The sequence below is a fragment of the Thunnus albacares genome, chromosome 2 (genome assembly GCF_914725855.1).
Source record: "Thunnus albacares chromosome 2, fThuAlb1.1, whole genome shotgun sequence".
NCBI classification, from domain to species: Eukaryota; Metazoa; Chordata; class Actinopteri; order Scombriformes; family Scombridae; genus Thunnus; species Thunnus albacares.
The window spans coordinates 36935321-36949800 of record NC_058107.1 but is presented as its reverse complement, the minus strand read 5'-3'; the positions used below and the strand labels follow the sequence as shown (position 1 = coordinate 36949800).

Here is a 14480-nt window from a genome sequence, read left to right as displayed (position 1 = left end):
TCCTGCCACGAAGGAGGACCGAGGACTAGACGTCACTAGGAAGAGGAGAGGAAATTTCTCTTAGTTTCAATGGTTTCACAGCGTTAGAAGTAAAGTTAGACTTTGTTGCCGGCTTCCTGAAAAAGACGAGAGAGAGAGAGAGAGAGAGAGAGAGAGAGAGGAGCGGTGGTCGAGCGAGCTAGAGCGAGCAGTAGTAGCGCGGAAGCCTGTGAATGAGAGGAATAAAACGTTATTTTCCAATTGTTTCACGGCGGTTACAAATAAACACACCACACCTCCACACAACCCTGGGGAGGAGCGCCGCAACCCCTGATTTGGTCTGAATACTCTGCGAATCCGTGCAAAGTTGCACTCTCTCAAAATCTTACAGTTGAGTTATGTTGACATTGACATTTGTCTTGTCATTCAACATTTTTTATCTCTCACGTCAGGGAAACAGACACACGAGTTGCAACGAAGAAGGGGGAGGAGGGAAAAGGGAGGGACACTGATAGGTGAAATTATTCAATCTATTCAGACACCATTTTGAAGTCAACACAGCGGAAAGAGGGAAACAGCAAGTCCAAGGAAGGGTGAGTGTTAAAATTAAGGCTGCAAATGATAACTGTCATAACTGATCAATCTGCTAATCATTTTTCTGATTAATTGTTCCGTTAATCAAACTGTAAGAAAAATACCTATGCTATATGAAATCACAAGTGCTGACGTCTTCAAATGTTGTTTACTTTTCCTTTTCCTGGTTTCTGTGTCCTCACAGCAATGTAGTGTAGCACACTGGTGCGGTAAAAATAGAGAGAAGCCACAGTTAAGAACAACACAGATGTTTATCTGAAGTCTATTTGATGGATTTAAAAAGTTTGTTTTTGTAGTGGCTAGAAAACACACATGGTTGTAGTTAAAGTAATGTAAACTAATATGAAGCTACTAACTTGAGAGGTTGGACTGGGATTATAATACTGTGTATGTGTGTGTGTCTCCAGTGTTACTGGTTTACCTGTCAGACTCCAGAAGATGAGTGATTCGGAGGAAGAGAAGGACAAAGCAGAGTCTGCAACATCTGGCTATCTGTCTATGAAGAGTGACTTGTCTAACTATGATCCTCCAGACTTCAGTAAAGAACCTGGACCCTCAGACACAAAGTAAGAGACTGTTTCTACCATAAACTGACCTGAAGATGATTCAGTCTTTATTTCATAACCTACTACAACACTATTCTCTTTATAACTCAGAGTTTTTAAAAATTCAGTACAGATCTTTTAGTTGGTTGAGCATTGACTGCATTATTTCTTCGTTTATTACTTAAATTTTGTGTGGAAAGCGTTCTTAATTACTGTCCTGATATGTTTATCAGTTGCTTCAACCAATATTTCAAGACCAGTTTGCTTTAGACATGCACAAGTTAATCTGACAGCCCAGAATCAGTCAACAGTGTCTTTAATTTAACTGTTAGTAAATAAACTATTACATAGAAATATTTTTTGTCATTCGGCATTTTCACGCTCCACATGTCAGACTTTGTGTTCTCAAACATGTAGATGTTAAAAACTCTTCATTCAAATATATTCACTTTGCAGCTGTAGCTAAAATGCTAAGAACATGCAGATGGAGATATGAACATACCTATTTGTTGTCATACTCAAATCATGATCATGTGCCATGTTTCATGTTACATCTGCTTTTTACAAGAACTAATGATATGTGTAAAACAATGATTGTTTCTACAGACAGGGAACAGTATCCAGTCTGTCTATTAAGAGTGACTGGTCAAAAGAAGATCCTCCATGCTTCAGTAATGAACCTGGACCCTCAGACACAAAGTAAGAGCTTCTACTGTAGACTGACGTGAAGATGATTCAGTGAGACTGTTTTGTGAAACAAAGGTTCTGGGGCCTGTTTCAGAAAGCAGATTCAGCAAACTCTGAGTCTAACCCTGAACTCTGAGTTGATGAACCCTAAGGTGGGAAACTCAGAGTTTTCAATCTCAAAACAGCTTATCAGAGTTTGTTCAATCAACTCTGAGTATGTTCACTCCGAGTTAAGCGCGTGCGTGATGAATGAAAAAAACCATCATCAGTACAACAAGTCACTATGGCAACAGGTAAATAAAAGGCAGAGTCTCCATTTTAATCCATTGGACGTAGACGTATGTCAGAGCAGGAAAAGTGTCAATAAGTTAAGACAATAAAGTTTTATTCAGTGTTGCCCATTAATTCATCATTTACCAGACTTACATTTCCTTAATGATGATAAAGTGGAATCTGACTGTGTATCAGGCTGCAGTTACATTTTAAATATATTTGTTCAGCTTTAATCTGACGGACAAAACACAGGAAGCAGCAACTGAAGATGAAAAATATAGTGAAAGATTTAAAACATGTAGATAAAAGACACAGAGACATGACTGTAAACTCACAGTCTGATCAAGAAATAATGTGTTTGGTGATTTATACTTGAAAAGGTGTCAAGGTTAAAATACAGAATATTTTAAATTTTTATACATCTATTTGTATCTCAGCTCAACATCATTCAGTGACTTTTTTTCAGCTGCTTCAGCAAATGTAAATTTAAACATTGTCTCTGAAATGCTGTTAAAACACGTTAAGACTGTGCTCCCTATTTAAAAAAACTCACAAAACTCAAAAAAACGCACCACAATCCTGCTGACTTAGAAATATTAACATCTCCAATATTATAGGAATGATGTTCCATCAGTGCAACCAATGACATCATGACTGATAATTATTCATTGATCCCATGTGTCTAAAGCTTCATACCGCGATCTGTCTAAATTTAAACTGATATTACACATTATATGCAATAAAGATTTCAGCACAGGAGCTGCTCTAACAAACTGACACCTGTCTTGTGTGCACTGAGTCACAGTGTTATAACAGACGGACATGCAGAAGTTTGATTCTTAGCTGAGGCTGAATTCATGCCGTGTAACATTTGAATATAAGAGAAAAAACACTGTTCAAAGAAATGACTGATGCACATAAAAGCAGTATCTTTGGAAAGTCCTGAGGTTTCTGGATACTGAGTCTGACATTTAAGGTTTGGGAAAAGTAAAATATGTGCAACTGTTCTATCAGAGTCACACAGAAGCAGAGACATATAGCAGAAACAGCGACAGAGAGAAACACAAATGAAAAGATGCATTATGAAGAGACTTTACCAGAGGTCTCTGTTCAGCACCACAACAAAAGACAAAAGAGCACCACACTTTTCACAAGTGGAATTTTTCTGTTTTGCTCAGTTGCCTCCTGCTTATTTTTCTTGACTTCAATGGCTCAACGTAACTTAAAGAGGCCCTGTGGAGTTTTCTTTTTAACAAACAAAAGTCTTGTTTACATTGACTTACCTACCAAAATGCATTGTGTATATCCCTGTATGCTAAAAAATGTATTGAATCCACTTCCCTCCTCATGAAGCATTACATCTGAAGCCAGTATTTTAAATCCTGCATTGTTTATGTTCATGTTTAGTAGCTTGCAATCTTCCTCTTGGCCTTTGCTGGCGCTTCGTTGTGTCTGTCCAATTACTTTTGAACTCTTGCAATTGTAGTATCCATTAATTTATGTCATATTGAATGTGCTGAAGCATAGAGCCTGAAGAACACAAATGTGTAACTGTCAAAATACTTAGTCTGGACTGTAGGGACAACACGTTCTCACTCCCAACTCATCACATACAGAAGCTTGGTCATGACCCTTTGGCATCACTTTTTTATGTACTGGGTTCCCCTTTAGTGTCAATTTTTAACATGCAGTATCTGGGCAGTTCATGTATCTTTCATGCCTGCACCAATTGTTAAATATCACTGTTAAAAAATAATTATGTTTTATGGTGTGGCAATGCTGTGGTTAAGGTCTGGTTAGGTTTAGGCACAAAATCTGCTTGGTTAGGGAAAGGTCATGGTTTCCGTTAAAATTACTTGAAATGTGGTGTGGGTTAAAGTAACTGCTTCCTTAAATTTACACAACCTTTGTCATCATGGCAACAGTAAACACCACGGTTGGAAATGTGACAGTCATGGTTGGAAACGGAAAATGAACAGCAGTCTCCTGCAGCTAAGTCCACTTTTTGCAATCTATCAATCTAGTCACCCAATCCGCCTCCCCCTAATATGTCACCTTATATCTACATCATCAGTCTCATGGTGTCTATTTCAGACATTGTGGAAGTTCTATAGAGGTCTGTCAGACTACCCTACGCATTAAAAGATTATGCTAAAGGGGTACCCAGTGCGTTAAAAAGTGACGCCTAGGACTCCTGGCTAAGTATCCGTATATGATGAGTTTTGAGTGAGAGAGGCTGGTAGGGAAAGAGCTACATGCAACTTGTGAGCTGTAGGATGACCACCTCTAATGTCATGTGTCATAAAGACTGTCTTCATCTCCACAGAGAGAGGAAAGGGAAAGGTGTCCCTGTGGAGGAGCGGCCGTGCTGCTGTTCTTTTTGTCAGGATGTTGAGAAGGACCCAGTCTCTAGGTGTCGACACTGGTTCTGCAGACGATGCAAGACCCCATTCTGGGAAAAGGCTGCTTCATCAGGAGACTCCTCCTGTCCCCGGTGTGGAAAAAGATCCAGAACAAGACCTAGACCGAAGGCCAGCACTCTACAAAGTAAGACTGTCTGCTGATGTCATAATCTCTGAAAACAGGACAGGAGTCTACCTCCTCTGTCCTGTATTTTTAATCATACATTTTTCCCCTTTCTTTCAATAGACAGTGATCTGCTGAAGGTTTTAGATGAACATAAGATCAATCTGAAGAAGAGATGTGAATGTGTGACTGAAGGAACTGATGGAGCAGGAAGTAGAACCCTCCTCAACAGGATCTACACTGAGCTCTACATCACAGAGGGACAGAGTGAAGACGTTAATACCCAACATGAGGTTAGGCAGCTTGAGACAGCTTCCAAGATGAGGATTCTCCATGAAACTCCAATCAAGTGTCACGACATCTTTAAAGTCTTACCAGCCAAAAAGAAAGGTATCATCAGAGTCGTTCTGACAAATGGCGTTGCTGGCGTTGGAAAAACATTCTCTGTGCAGAAGTTCACTCTGGACTGGGCAGCGGGCTTGGAAAACCAAGATATCAATCTGGTGATTCTGCTTTCATTCAGGGAGCTGAACTTGGTCAAAGATAAGCAGTACAGCCTCCTCATGCTGATCCATGTTTTTCATCCAACATTACTGAAGGTCACAGCAGAGAAGCTTGCTGTCTGTAAAGTTTTGTTCATCTTTGACGGCCTGGATGAAAGCAGACTTTCATTGGATTTCAAGAACAAGAAGGTTGTGTCTGATGTCACACAGGAGTCATCAGTCAACGTGCTGTTGACAAATCTCATCAAGGGGGAGCTGCTTCCCTCGGCTCTCATCTGGATAACCTCTCGACCTGCAGCAGCCAATCAGATCCCTCTCACATGTGTTGACAGGTTTACAGAAGTACGAGGCTTCACTGACATCCAGAAGGAGGAGTACTTTAGAAAGAGATTCAGTGATGAAAAACTGTCCAGAATCATCTCACACATCAAGACATCCAGGAGCCTCCACATCATGTGTCACATCCCAGTCTTCTGCTGGATCACTGCTACAGTTCTGGAGCACATGTTGACTACAGACCAGAGAGGAGAGCTGCCCAAGACTTTGACTGACATGTACTCATACTTCCTGCTGGTTCAGACAAAGAGGAAGAAGCACAAGTATGACGAGGGACATGAGACGAGTCCACAGGAGCTGACAGAGGCTGACAGGGAAGTTCTTCTGAAGCTGGGAAGGCTGGCATTTGAAAATCTGGAGAAGGGAAACATCATGTTCTACCAAGAAGACCTGGAGCAGTGTGGTCTTGATGTCACAGAGGCCTCAGTGTTGTCAGGAGTTTGTACAGAGATCTTCAAAAGAGAGAGTGTGATCTTCCAGAAAACAGTCTACTGCTTTGTTCATCTGAGCATTCAGGAGTTTCTGGCTGCAGTCTACTTGTACCACTGTTACACCAACAGCAACACAGAGGTACTGGAGGACTTCCTGAAAGATGTGGAGGATGAAGAAGATGATGAAGATGATTATGATGATGAAGATGTGTATGATGATGAAGATGATTATGGTGATGATGATGATGATTATGATGGTGATGGTGATGATGATGATGACAGTGACCATAACCATTTCTCATCGCTGGATGACTTCCTGAGGAGAGCCATGGATAAATCTCTCAGAAGTGAAAATGGCCACCTTGACCTGTTTGTTCGCTTCCTTCATGGCCTCTCTCTTGAGTCCAACCAGAGACTCTTAGGAGGCCTGCTGGGTCAGACAGAGAACAGTCCAGAAATCATCCAGAGAGTCATCAACAACCTGAAGGAGATGAACACCCACAGTATCTCTCCTGACAGAAGCATCAACATCTTCCACTGTCTGATGGAGATGAACGACCGCTCAGTACATCAGGAGATTCAAGAGTTCCTGAAGGCAGAGAACAGATCAGAGAAGGAACTCTCTGATATCCACTGCTCTGCTTTGGCCTACATGCTGCAGATGTCAGAGGAGGTTCTGAGTGAGTTGGACCTGAAGAAATATAACACATCAGAGGAAGGACGACGGAGACTGATCCCAGCTGTGAGGAACTGCAAAAACGCTCAGTAAGTCCTGGTGTGATTAACATTATAAATTAGTGTAGATTAGTAGTTTAGTCCTTCAAATATAAACAATGTAAAATTCTTATAATTCTTGAAATAGTTTTTTGCTTATTTATTGCAAAGGTCATTTGTCAGTTATATTTAGTCTCAGATGTTCTTGAACTGTTTGAAGTGCTGTGCATGCAAATAATGTTGTTTTTTCAGTTGGTTGTGTTTATAGCTGTCAAGTTAATAAACAGTTATTCTATATATTTCTAATAATTCTTAGATTTTACAGTTTTTTCTTCTATTGGATGATGGAGGTGTCATGCAACCTAGTAAAACAAATGAAGGACTTTAGAGGTTTTGGTTGAGGTTTTATCACAACAGCATTTTACCCCAACATATATTAGTATTTTACAGTCCTCAGTGAGTGTAGCTAAGTTATTAATACATAAGTAGGTTCTGCAAATAATATATACGTAATCAGATATACACGTAATACCTGATTTTATGCTACACTTTAGAGTTTAAAATACTAGTGCGGTGCCCATTCAAAATGTGCCTAGTGAGAACAATTTCTCAATACCTGGAGAGAACAGTGTCTGTCCCCTAAGCGCCTCTCATGCAGACTATCTGTACACACTACAATTCACCTATGTTCCCTAAACGTCTCACATGCAGGCTATCAGTAGATGCTACAATTTACCCATTGTCTCTTAATGCCTCACACACCCGTTAGTGCCCATTTAAAAAGTGCCTGAGACACACTGAACTATGTCTTGAGACACAGACACAGAGCTCCTGTGTGTGAGAAATGGAAATAGAGCTTAACTCTCTTTTCAGTTAATTCTCTATGATAGTTCTTATCACTATGGATGCAGTCCCATCTCTGACAACAATGTGGGTTGCAATGGCAGAGAGGTGCTGTCCATATTTCTGCTTGTCAACTCCACAGGCAGAGGAAAAAGCACATCAATGTTGTAGAAGCAATGTTGTTTATGAGGTATTTTTATATATTTCTCAAGAACTGCTCATCCAAACAATTTGACACGTCAACATCCACCTGCCAGGTATGAAGTAGATCAGATGAACAGTTCTCGAGATATGCGATGGACAAACATACATACATACAGACAGACAGAGAGATTCCTTGCTCTACGTAGGGAGAAGATCTGATCCATTTTCCAAAAGAGATTATTGAGATCTCTGATTTTCCTTTACATAGACTTTAAGAATTCAACTTTCCATTTCAAAGAGGGACTCTACAGGTTGTGTTACATAGTCTTGCTTTTAAGTCTTTCTTATACTCTATTCACAGAAAGAAACTGTCAGGTGTTTCCTCTCTTGTTGGTATACAGAAGAGTAGCAGCAGGGAATGCGAAGAGGTCTGATGAATAAATGAGAGCAGAATGGTAGAATTCTGACTTTTTAAAGAGATCTTATACACATTAAAGTGCTGTGTTATATTTTTAATGCTGGTACCCTAACATCTCTCTGATGATATTAATGTTGAAAATGACAATAATTCAGCTTAATTGGTTTGTTAATTGTGTTTGTGTGCTGAATTAGTTTTCAGATTCTCAGAAAAAGAAGAAGGCAACAAAACATCATGCAGTCATCTATCATGACACATAAAATATTTAATTACATTAATATTTAATTATGTAAAGGTATAACATTGTCAAGTCCTTTGTTTTATTTGAGAATTGGTCAACTGTCACTAAATTTTTCTGCTAATAGATGTGAACCCGACAGCAGCAGGTAGCTAGCAAAGAGAGATCATCTTTCTCAACTGTAACTGTTCGCTGAGTTGAACTCAGTAAAAGATATCTTGGAGTCAAATAAAAAATAGTAGTCAGTAAAAATGGTTTTCTAGTCAAGATGGCCTCAGGCTAACTTTGTGGAGAAACACATTTGATTAGAACATACTGACAGGCTGTCAATATTATGGAAGCCTCAATGTAACTCCATTTTCTCTCCCTTCATCTGCAAGATTAAAGCAAAGCAAACATCACAAGTCTGCAAGTATATCAAACACAGTGAGATTAGATTAACTGAACCACTGATGTGAAGGGCAGATGTTAATGAAAAGAGGAAATGTCAGTTTGTCATCAAATACATGAAGTAAATATAAAGTGTCCTCTTTCATGATAACTTACATTATAATATATGTGTCATGACAGACTTTCTGGGTGTGGACTCTCACAGACTCACTGTGGAGTTGTGGCCTCAGCTCTGAAATCCAACCCCTCCCATCTGAGAGAGCTGGATCTGAGCTCCAACAAACTGCAGGACTCAGGAGTGAAACTGCTGTCCGCAGGCCTGGAGAATCCAAACTGTAAACTGGAGACTCTGAGGTCAGTTCACTGACTAGCTTTGGTAGTATTTTTCTATGTATTCAATTCAAAACTTTGACTGAAGTTTCAAATATCTGATTCATACATATTTTGGGATTTTCCTAAGCAGAAAACTGTAGAATTTAATTTTCCAGTGTCAAAATCCAAAGTTGTGCTCTGTGTAAAATTACTTCTTAAGTTTACACTAATGAGGCTTCAGCAGTCTGAGTTACACATATTAAGTAAGTATCTTTGTGTTTCAGCATTGTTTCATTGCTGAGCTGCAGTAGGGGGATTGTAACTCAAGGAAGGAATTTTTTACTTAATAGTCTGTGACTTCAGTCAACAAAATTTAAATTTAAATTAAATTCAAAGATCATCCAGAAAGAAATCAGTTTTTCAGTTGTGGCTTTTTCTTATTGTCTAGCACCTTAATTTGACACTGGTGACGTGCAAATGAGTATATACTTCCAGTAACGCAGTGGACACCGGTTTAGTAGGCGGACCTTAAATGTGGCCCAGGACACATTCGCATACATACTGCTAAAAGAATATGGCCGTATGTGTCATGTAACTAAGAAACCTAGTTTCTGTAATCAGGTTCCACATTACCACTGCTGTTATTGGTAAAAAACTTGATGTGAATTGAATCTGAAGAGGCATAAAATCCATTTGAAACATTTACTTAAAACAAATAAAGTTACAAGATTCAGTCTGTGCTCAACTTGGCTCAGTGGTCAAAAACTGTCTTGCTCTGCAGATGATGAAGCCTAACTGAGAGCTATTGGTTATGACATAATTAGTAGCCTAACTATTACAGCATTTAGATTTAATTTCATTTTTTTTAAATTAAAAACAAAATATTTCAATCAGACAGTAATAAATATAATATCCAATATTTTCTTGTCGTAACATTTTTATGAAGCTACACAGAGTTTATACTGACTGAAATATAGAAACACAAGATGCTTTGAGTTTTTATGGTGACACCATTCCATTAAATTGATCATCATTTTCTCCCCATTTCCCCAAATTCCATCCTGATATATTTGGTATCTTTGTAAATGTGTGGATGTTGAGTAGGATCTGAAATAAATGTCAGATGGAGTCACTGGTGGAGCTGCAGGATTTAAGAGATGAAGTCACTACATCTTTATTGAAGTAGAAGCATGTTGTCAGTAATATTAATCAGAGCTCTTTTTCACTGTTTGTATTTGACAGTTTTTAACCTGCATCCTATTAGGCTCAGGTGTTTGGAGTTTCCATTTTCTAAATTGCTACATTCTAAACCTTCTTCAGCTCTGAACAGATTATGAAACATTGAATGATTTCAAGCAGGAACTTTGTCTTCTAAAGTGACATAATGTATTCTTTATTCAGATTGAGTGGCTGCAGTATGTCAGAGATCAGCTGTGCTTCTCTGGCCTCAGCTCTAAAGTCCAACCCCTCCCATCTGAGAGAGCTGGAGTTGAACTACAACAAGCTGCAGGATTCAGGAGTAAAGCCTCTGTGTGATTTTCTGGAGAGTCCACACTGTACACTGGAGACTTTGAGGTCAGTTCACTGACTGTCTGTTACTATTGTTGATCTTATATGTTTATCAACTGAACCTAATTTATGTACATTTATAACTTACATCCACAAAGTGAATTTACATTGTTCCATATTTTCATTTTCTATTGTATTTTATGACTCTGGAAAGTTATCATGCTGCAACCCTGTTTATTAGTGAGCACATGTGACACGTCTGTGTCTGCGGACCTCCAAAAAAAGTATGCTTGGAACTGCGTGTGCATCCGTGTGCAAGTCCATGAATTGGCCCTTCCATTGACAGCACACTGTCATTTAGGGAAAGTACTTAGAATAAAAGCAGAATGTTTGGTTAAAAAACTTTTAATTTTCTTATTTTAATGATACAATAAAAGTCAAGTAAATGCTTAAAAGAAGAAAGATATTTTTGTTATCTAAACATTTGACCTCTTTTTTACCATATTGGAAGCAAAATAACAGATAATGTGGTGTGCTCAACAAATTACTTTACGCAAATTACAACCAACCAATATCACAAAGCATGGTAATTGTAAGTTCTTCTCAACATACAAGGTACATACAGAACACTTTTACATATAAAAACAAATCATCTGCTGTTTCTGACAACGAAAACTGTTAACGTTTTTCATTTTCTTCATGTTGGTGCTCCCCAGCATTGCAAATTGGCTGGTGCTCTGGGTACTCGCCCGTTGCAATATATGCATAATCCGGCCCAGTCATTTGGTCCATATACCAAGCTAAAATATGTGAGCAGAATAGCACATTGGACCACACTTGAAGGCAATATCTAGAGAACAATGTGTTGCCTCATGAAGATGTGCTGCCTTCAATGGGCTGAAGAGGAGAGGGGAGCATAATGCACACCATAGCTGGCTGCGGGAGCTGGTATAATCCAAAGACACGCAATGCTTCCAGCAGTTGGGTCGGATTACGCTCATACCTCAAACAAATTATATCAGAGTTTGTTTGTAACCGGATCAGACTACCTATTTCACAAGGTCTCGGTCTGCTTGTTTTGGTCGGCACCCGCATGCGATTGCTATGTTTATATCCGCCAAAACGAACCAAACCAAAGGGGAAAAAAAACCTAAGTTTGACTCAGCCGAACAAAACAAGGCAGGTGTGAAAGCGCCCTTACAGTATCATACCAGAGGCTTAAAATTATATTATATATATTATAGTATTTTTTGGAAAATTATAGGTCAGTCATAACCAAGAGAGCAAATAGGCATAAACGTGTAATTTAAGAAAACACATATTTATTGAAACAAACCACTTTTTGACACCAACTACAAATGTAGCCACATTATTTAAAAATGAATAAATAAAATTGTTGATGTAGTTATATGATGCGTGGAAGGGGATAGTCTTTCAGGACTTGCTCAAAGAAAAATGTCCCAATACTGAAAACAAAAGGCTGTAATAGTAAACTATAATAGTACAAGTTGTAGCCTGTTCAGCATCTACATAGAAATTAAATAAATAAGTTACCTTATTTGCTTAAGTTCCACATAGCCCGCCGTTGTGCAATTTTCAAATAGGATACTGCCACAGCCTGCAATAGGTTTTAACTATCCAGTAAAACAGGGGTCACTTTCCCACTGTATATTTGTTGGTTATGCTTACTTTTTGGCTGCTCCAACAACATCTCTCATCTCAGCCTTTTCTTCACCTATCCCTATCCTCACCTTCCTGTTCAGCACTCATTTTCTTTACGTTTTTTCACATGGATGCAGCAGTAAGCTCAGTAAGATCTCCCATGCAAACTCTTGGAGAGAACAACAGCTGTGCTCGTGATTCAAGTTCATCATCACAACAATCATGATGAAAGGCGTCATGGAGAAGAGATGCATAAATACAGACATAGGATCCATATTTCACTATCCTGATCGTGTCAGGAAATTAATTACAGTGAGATAGCTTAGACTGATTAGAACCACTAATCCTAAGTGTCACAAAATGATCAAATTATCGTACATTATGGGACTTTTGGCATTATTGATCATACATCGTACAGAGGGCAAAATTTTTTGTCTGCTGGGGCCCAGCAGAAGGCGCTCATATTGCACACAACACATAAGTCTCAGTGGTAACTTATACATTATAATCAGACTAACAAAATAAAATACTTAATAACATAGTATTAAAATAGACAGATGAATAGTAATAGATAAAATTAAGTGCACATCCAGTAATAACAGCAAAACATAGCTATTATGGCAAGTGGAATCATTAACTAGGTTACATACATGATCATGTGCAGAACAAAAGGCTACAAACAGAGAAAGTAACGGTGGAGCAGCTGGAGGAAAAGAGGTCATTACACAGAGCGATACAGCATTGTATTTAAAATAAATCCAACTTAAGTCTAACTAACAATGACACTAACACAAAGCAGCCTGTAGGTGTCTAAATAAGTAGGTTTCCAGCACTGAACATTGAAATATTTGGTAAATTCTGACACTTTCACATTGTGAGGAAAAGCTCTGCTCTGTCTGTCCTCCTCTCACTATGCTGTCAGTCTGCTCGGACACAAACACTCATACCAGAAACACAAAAAAGCAGCAACTTCTCTGACTAATACAGTTCAAATCAGTGAACCACACTTCTAAAATATGGTGGAGTTTAATGTACTGACCTGTTGCATGTAAACAAGTATTTATAGTAACTTGCTCACTATAGTTAATGTAAACACATTTAAAACCTGAACGCATGTGAGTGTATTATAAATGTATTTAAATCTACATAATTTATTTTTTATTCAGATTAAGTGATTGTCGTTTGACGGAGATCAGCTGTGCTTCTCTGGCCTCAGCTCTGAAGTCCAACCCCTCCCATCTGAGAGAACTAGACCTCAGTAACAATGAGCTGCAGGATTCAGGAGTGAAGATGCTGTGTGATTTTCTGGAGAGTCCACACTGTAGACTGGAGACTCTGAGGTCAGACACCATTTGTTTTACGTATGTGCTGAGGTTGATATGATGAGAAAGTTGTGGTGGCACTAAACTGCAGACATAAAGCTGATATGCTGATCCACACTATTTTAATGTTAAGGTCTGTTTTCTTCTTAAAGACAATGGTTTAGTCCATTGACTGTGTTTGAGCAATGTTGAACTTCACATTTAAAATCTCATATAACAAGAAAAATCTACACTGGATAATTCACTCTTTTTCACTGTATTTGACAGTTTTTAACCATTCAGTTGGGTTCAGTTCAGGTGTTTGGAGTTTCCATTTTCTTAACTTCTGAATTTGAATCCTTCTTCAGCTCCTAACAGATTATAAAACATTGAATGATTTCAAGCAGGAACTTTGTCTTCTAAAGTGACATAATTTATTCTTTATTCAGATTGTGCAAATGCAGGTTGTCAGAGATCAGCTGTGCTTCTCTGGCCTTAGCTCTGAAGTCCAACCCCTCCCATCTGAGAGAGCTGGATCTGAGTAACAACATCCTTCAGAATTCAGGAGGGAAGCTGCTGTGTGATTTTCTGAAGAGTCCACACTGTAGACTTGAGACTCTGGGGTCAGTTCACTAATTGTCTGTTACTATTGTTGATCATATTTGTTTATCAACTGAACCTAATTTATGTACATATATCATTTACATAGATGAAGTTAATTTTATTTTTTCCATATTTTCATTTTTTTGTACACAGTTTAGTCTGTAATTATAAAAGATGACTAATTCTTAAAGAAACTGTTGGGATTTTATGGGAGTTACATCTGTTTACAGTAGATCCTCTAAACTTATATGTGTTTAAAATCGGTAAAGCTTACTTGCTGAAGGAGAAATATTTTTTAGTTTTACATTAATTTTAGTATATTTTCATGAATAACAGAACATCAGTGTTGGGCAAGTTACTTGAAAATTGTAATTAATTATTGATTATGTATTACTCATTGTAAAAGTAATAATATTATTTATTTAGCAACAAAAGTAAAGTTACTTGTTACTTTACTGTCATTACTCTGGTG

At 38.3% G+C, this 14480-nt stretch overlaps 1 protein-coding gene across 1 annotated transcript in view; it reads left to right on the top strand.

Moving 5' to 3' along the window:
• The first annotated feature begins 314 nt into the window (after positions 1 to 314).
• The window catches only part of LOC122968350 (NACHT, LRR and PYD domains-containing protein 12-like), a 28590-nt gene continuing 14424 nt past the window's right edge, over positions 315 to 14480 (top strand). The window contains exons 1-8 of the mRNA XM_044333513.1: positions 315 to 572; positions 981 to 1139; positions 1725 to 1817; positions 4405 to 4625; positions 4728 to 6639; positions 8802 to 8975; positions 10335 to 10508; positions 13271 to 13444. Of these exons, the coding sequence (XP_044189448.1) occupies positions 1012 to 1139; positions 1725 to 1817; positions 4405 to 4625; positions 4728 to 6639; positions 8802 to 8975; positions 10335 to 10508; positions 13271 to 13444 (2876 nt within the window). The 5' untranslated portion in view covers positions 315 to 572; positions 981 to 1011. The remainder of the gene's footprint in view (positions 573 to 980; positions 1140 to 1724; positions 1818 to 4404; positions 4626 to 4727; positions 6640 to 8801; positions 8976 to 10334; positions 10509 to 13270; positions 13445 to 14480) is intronic.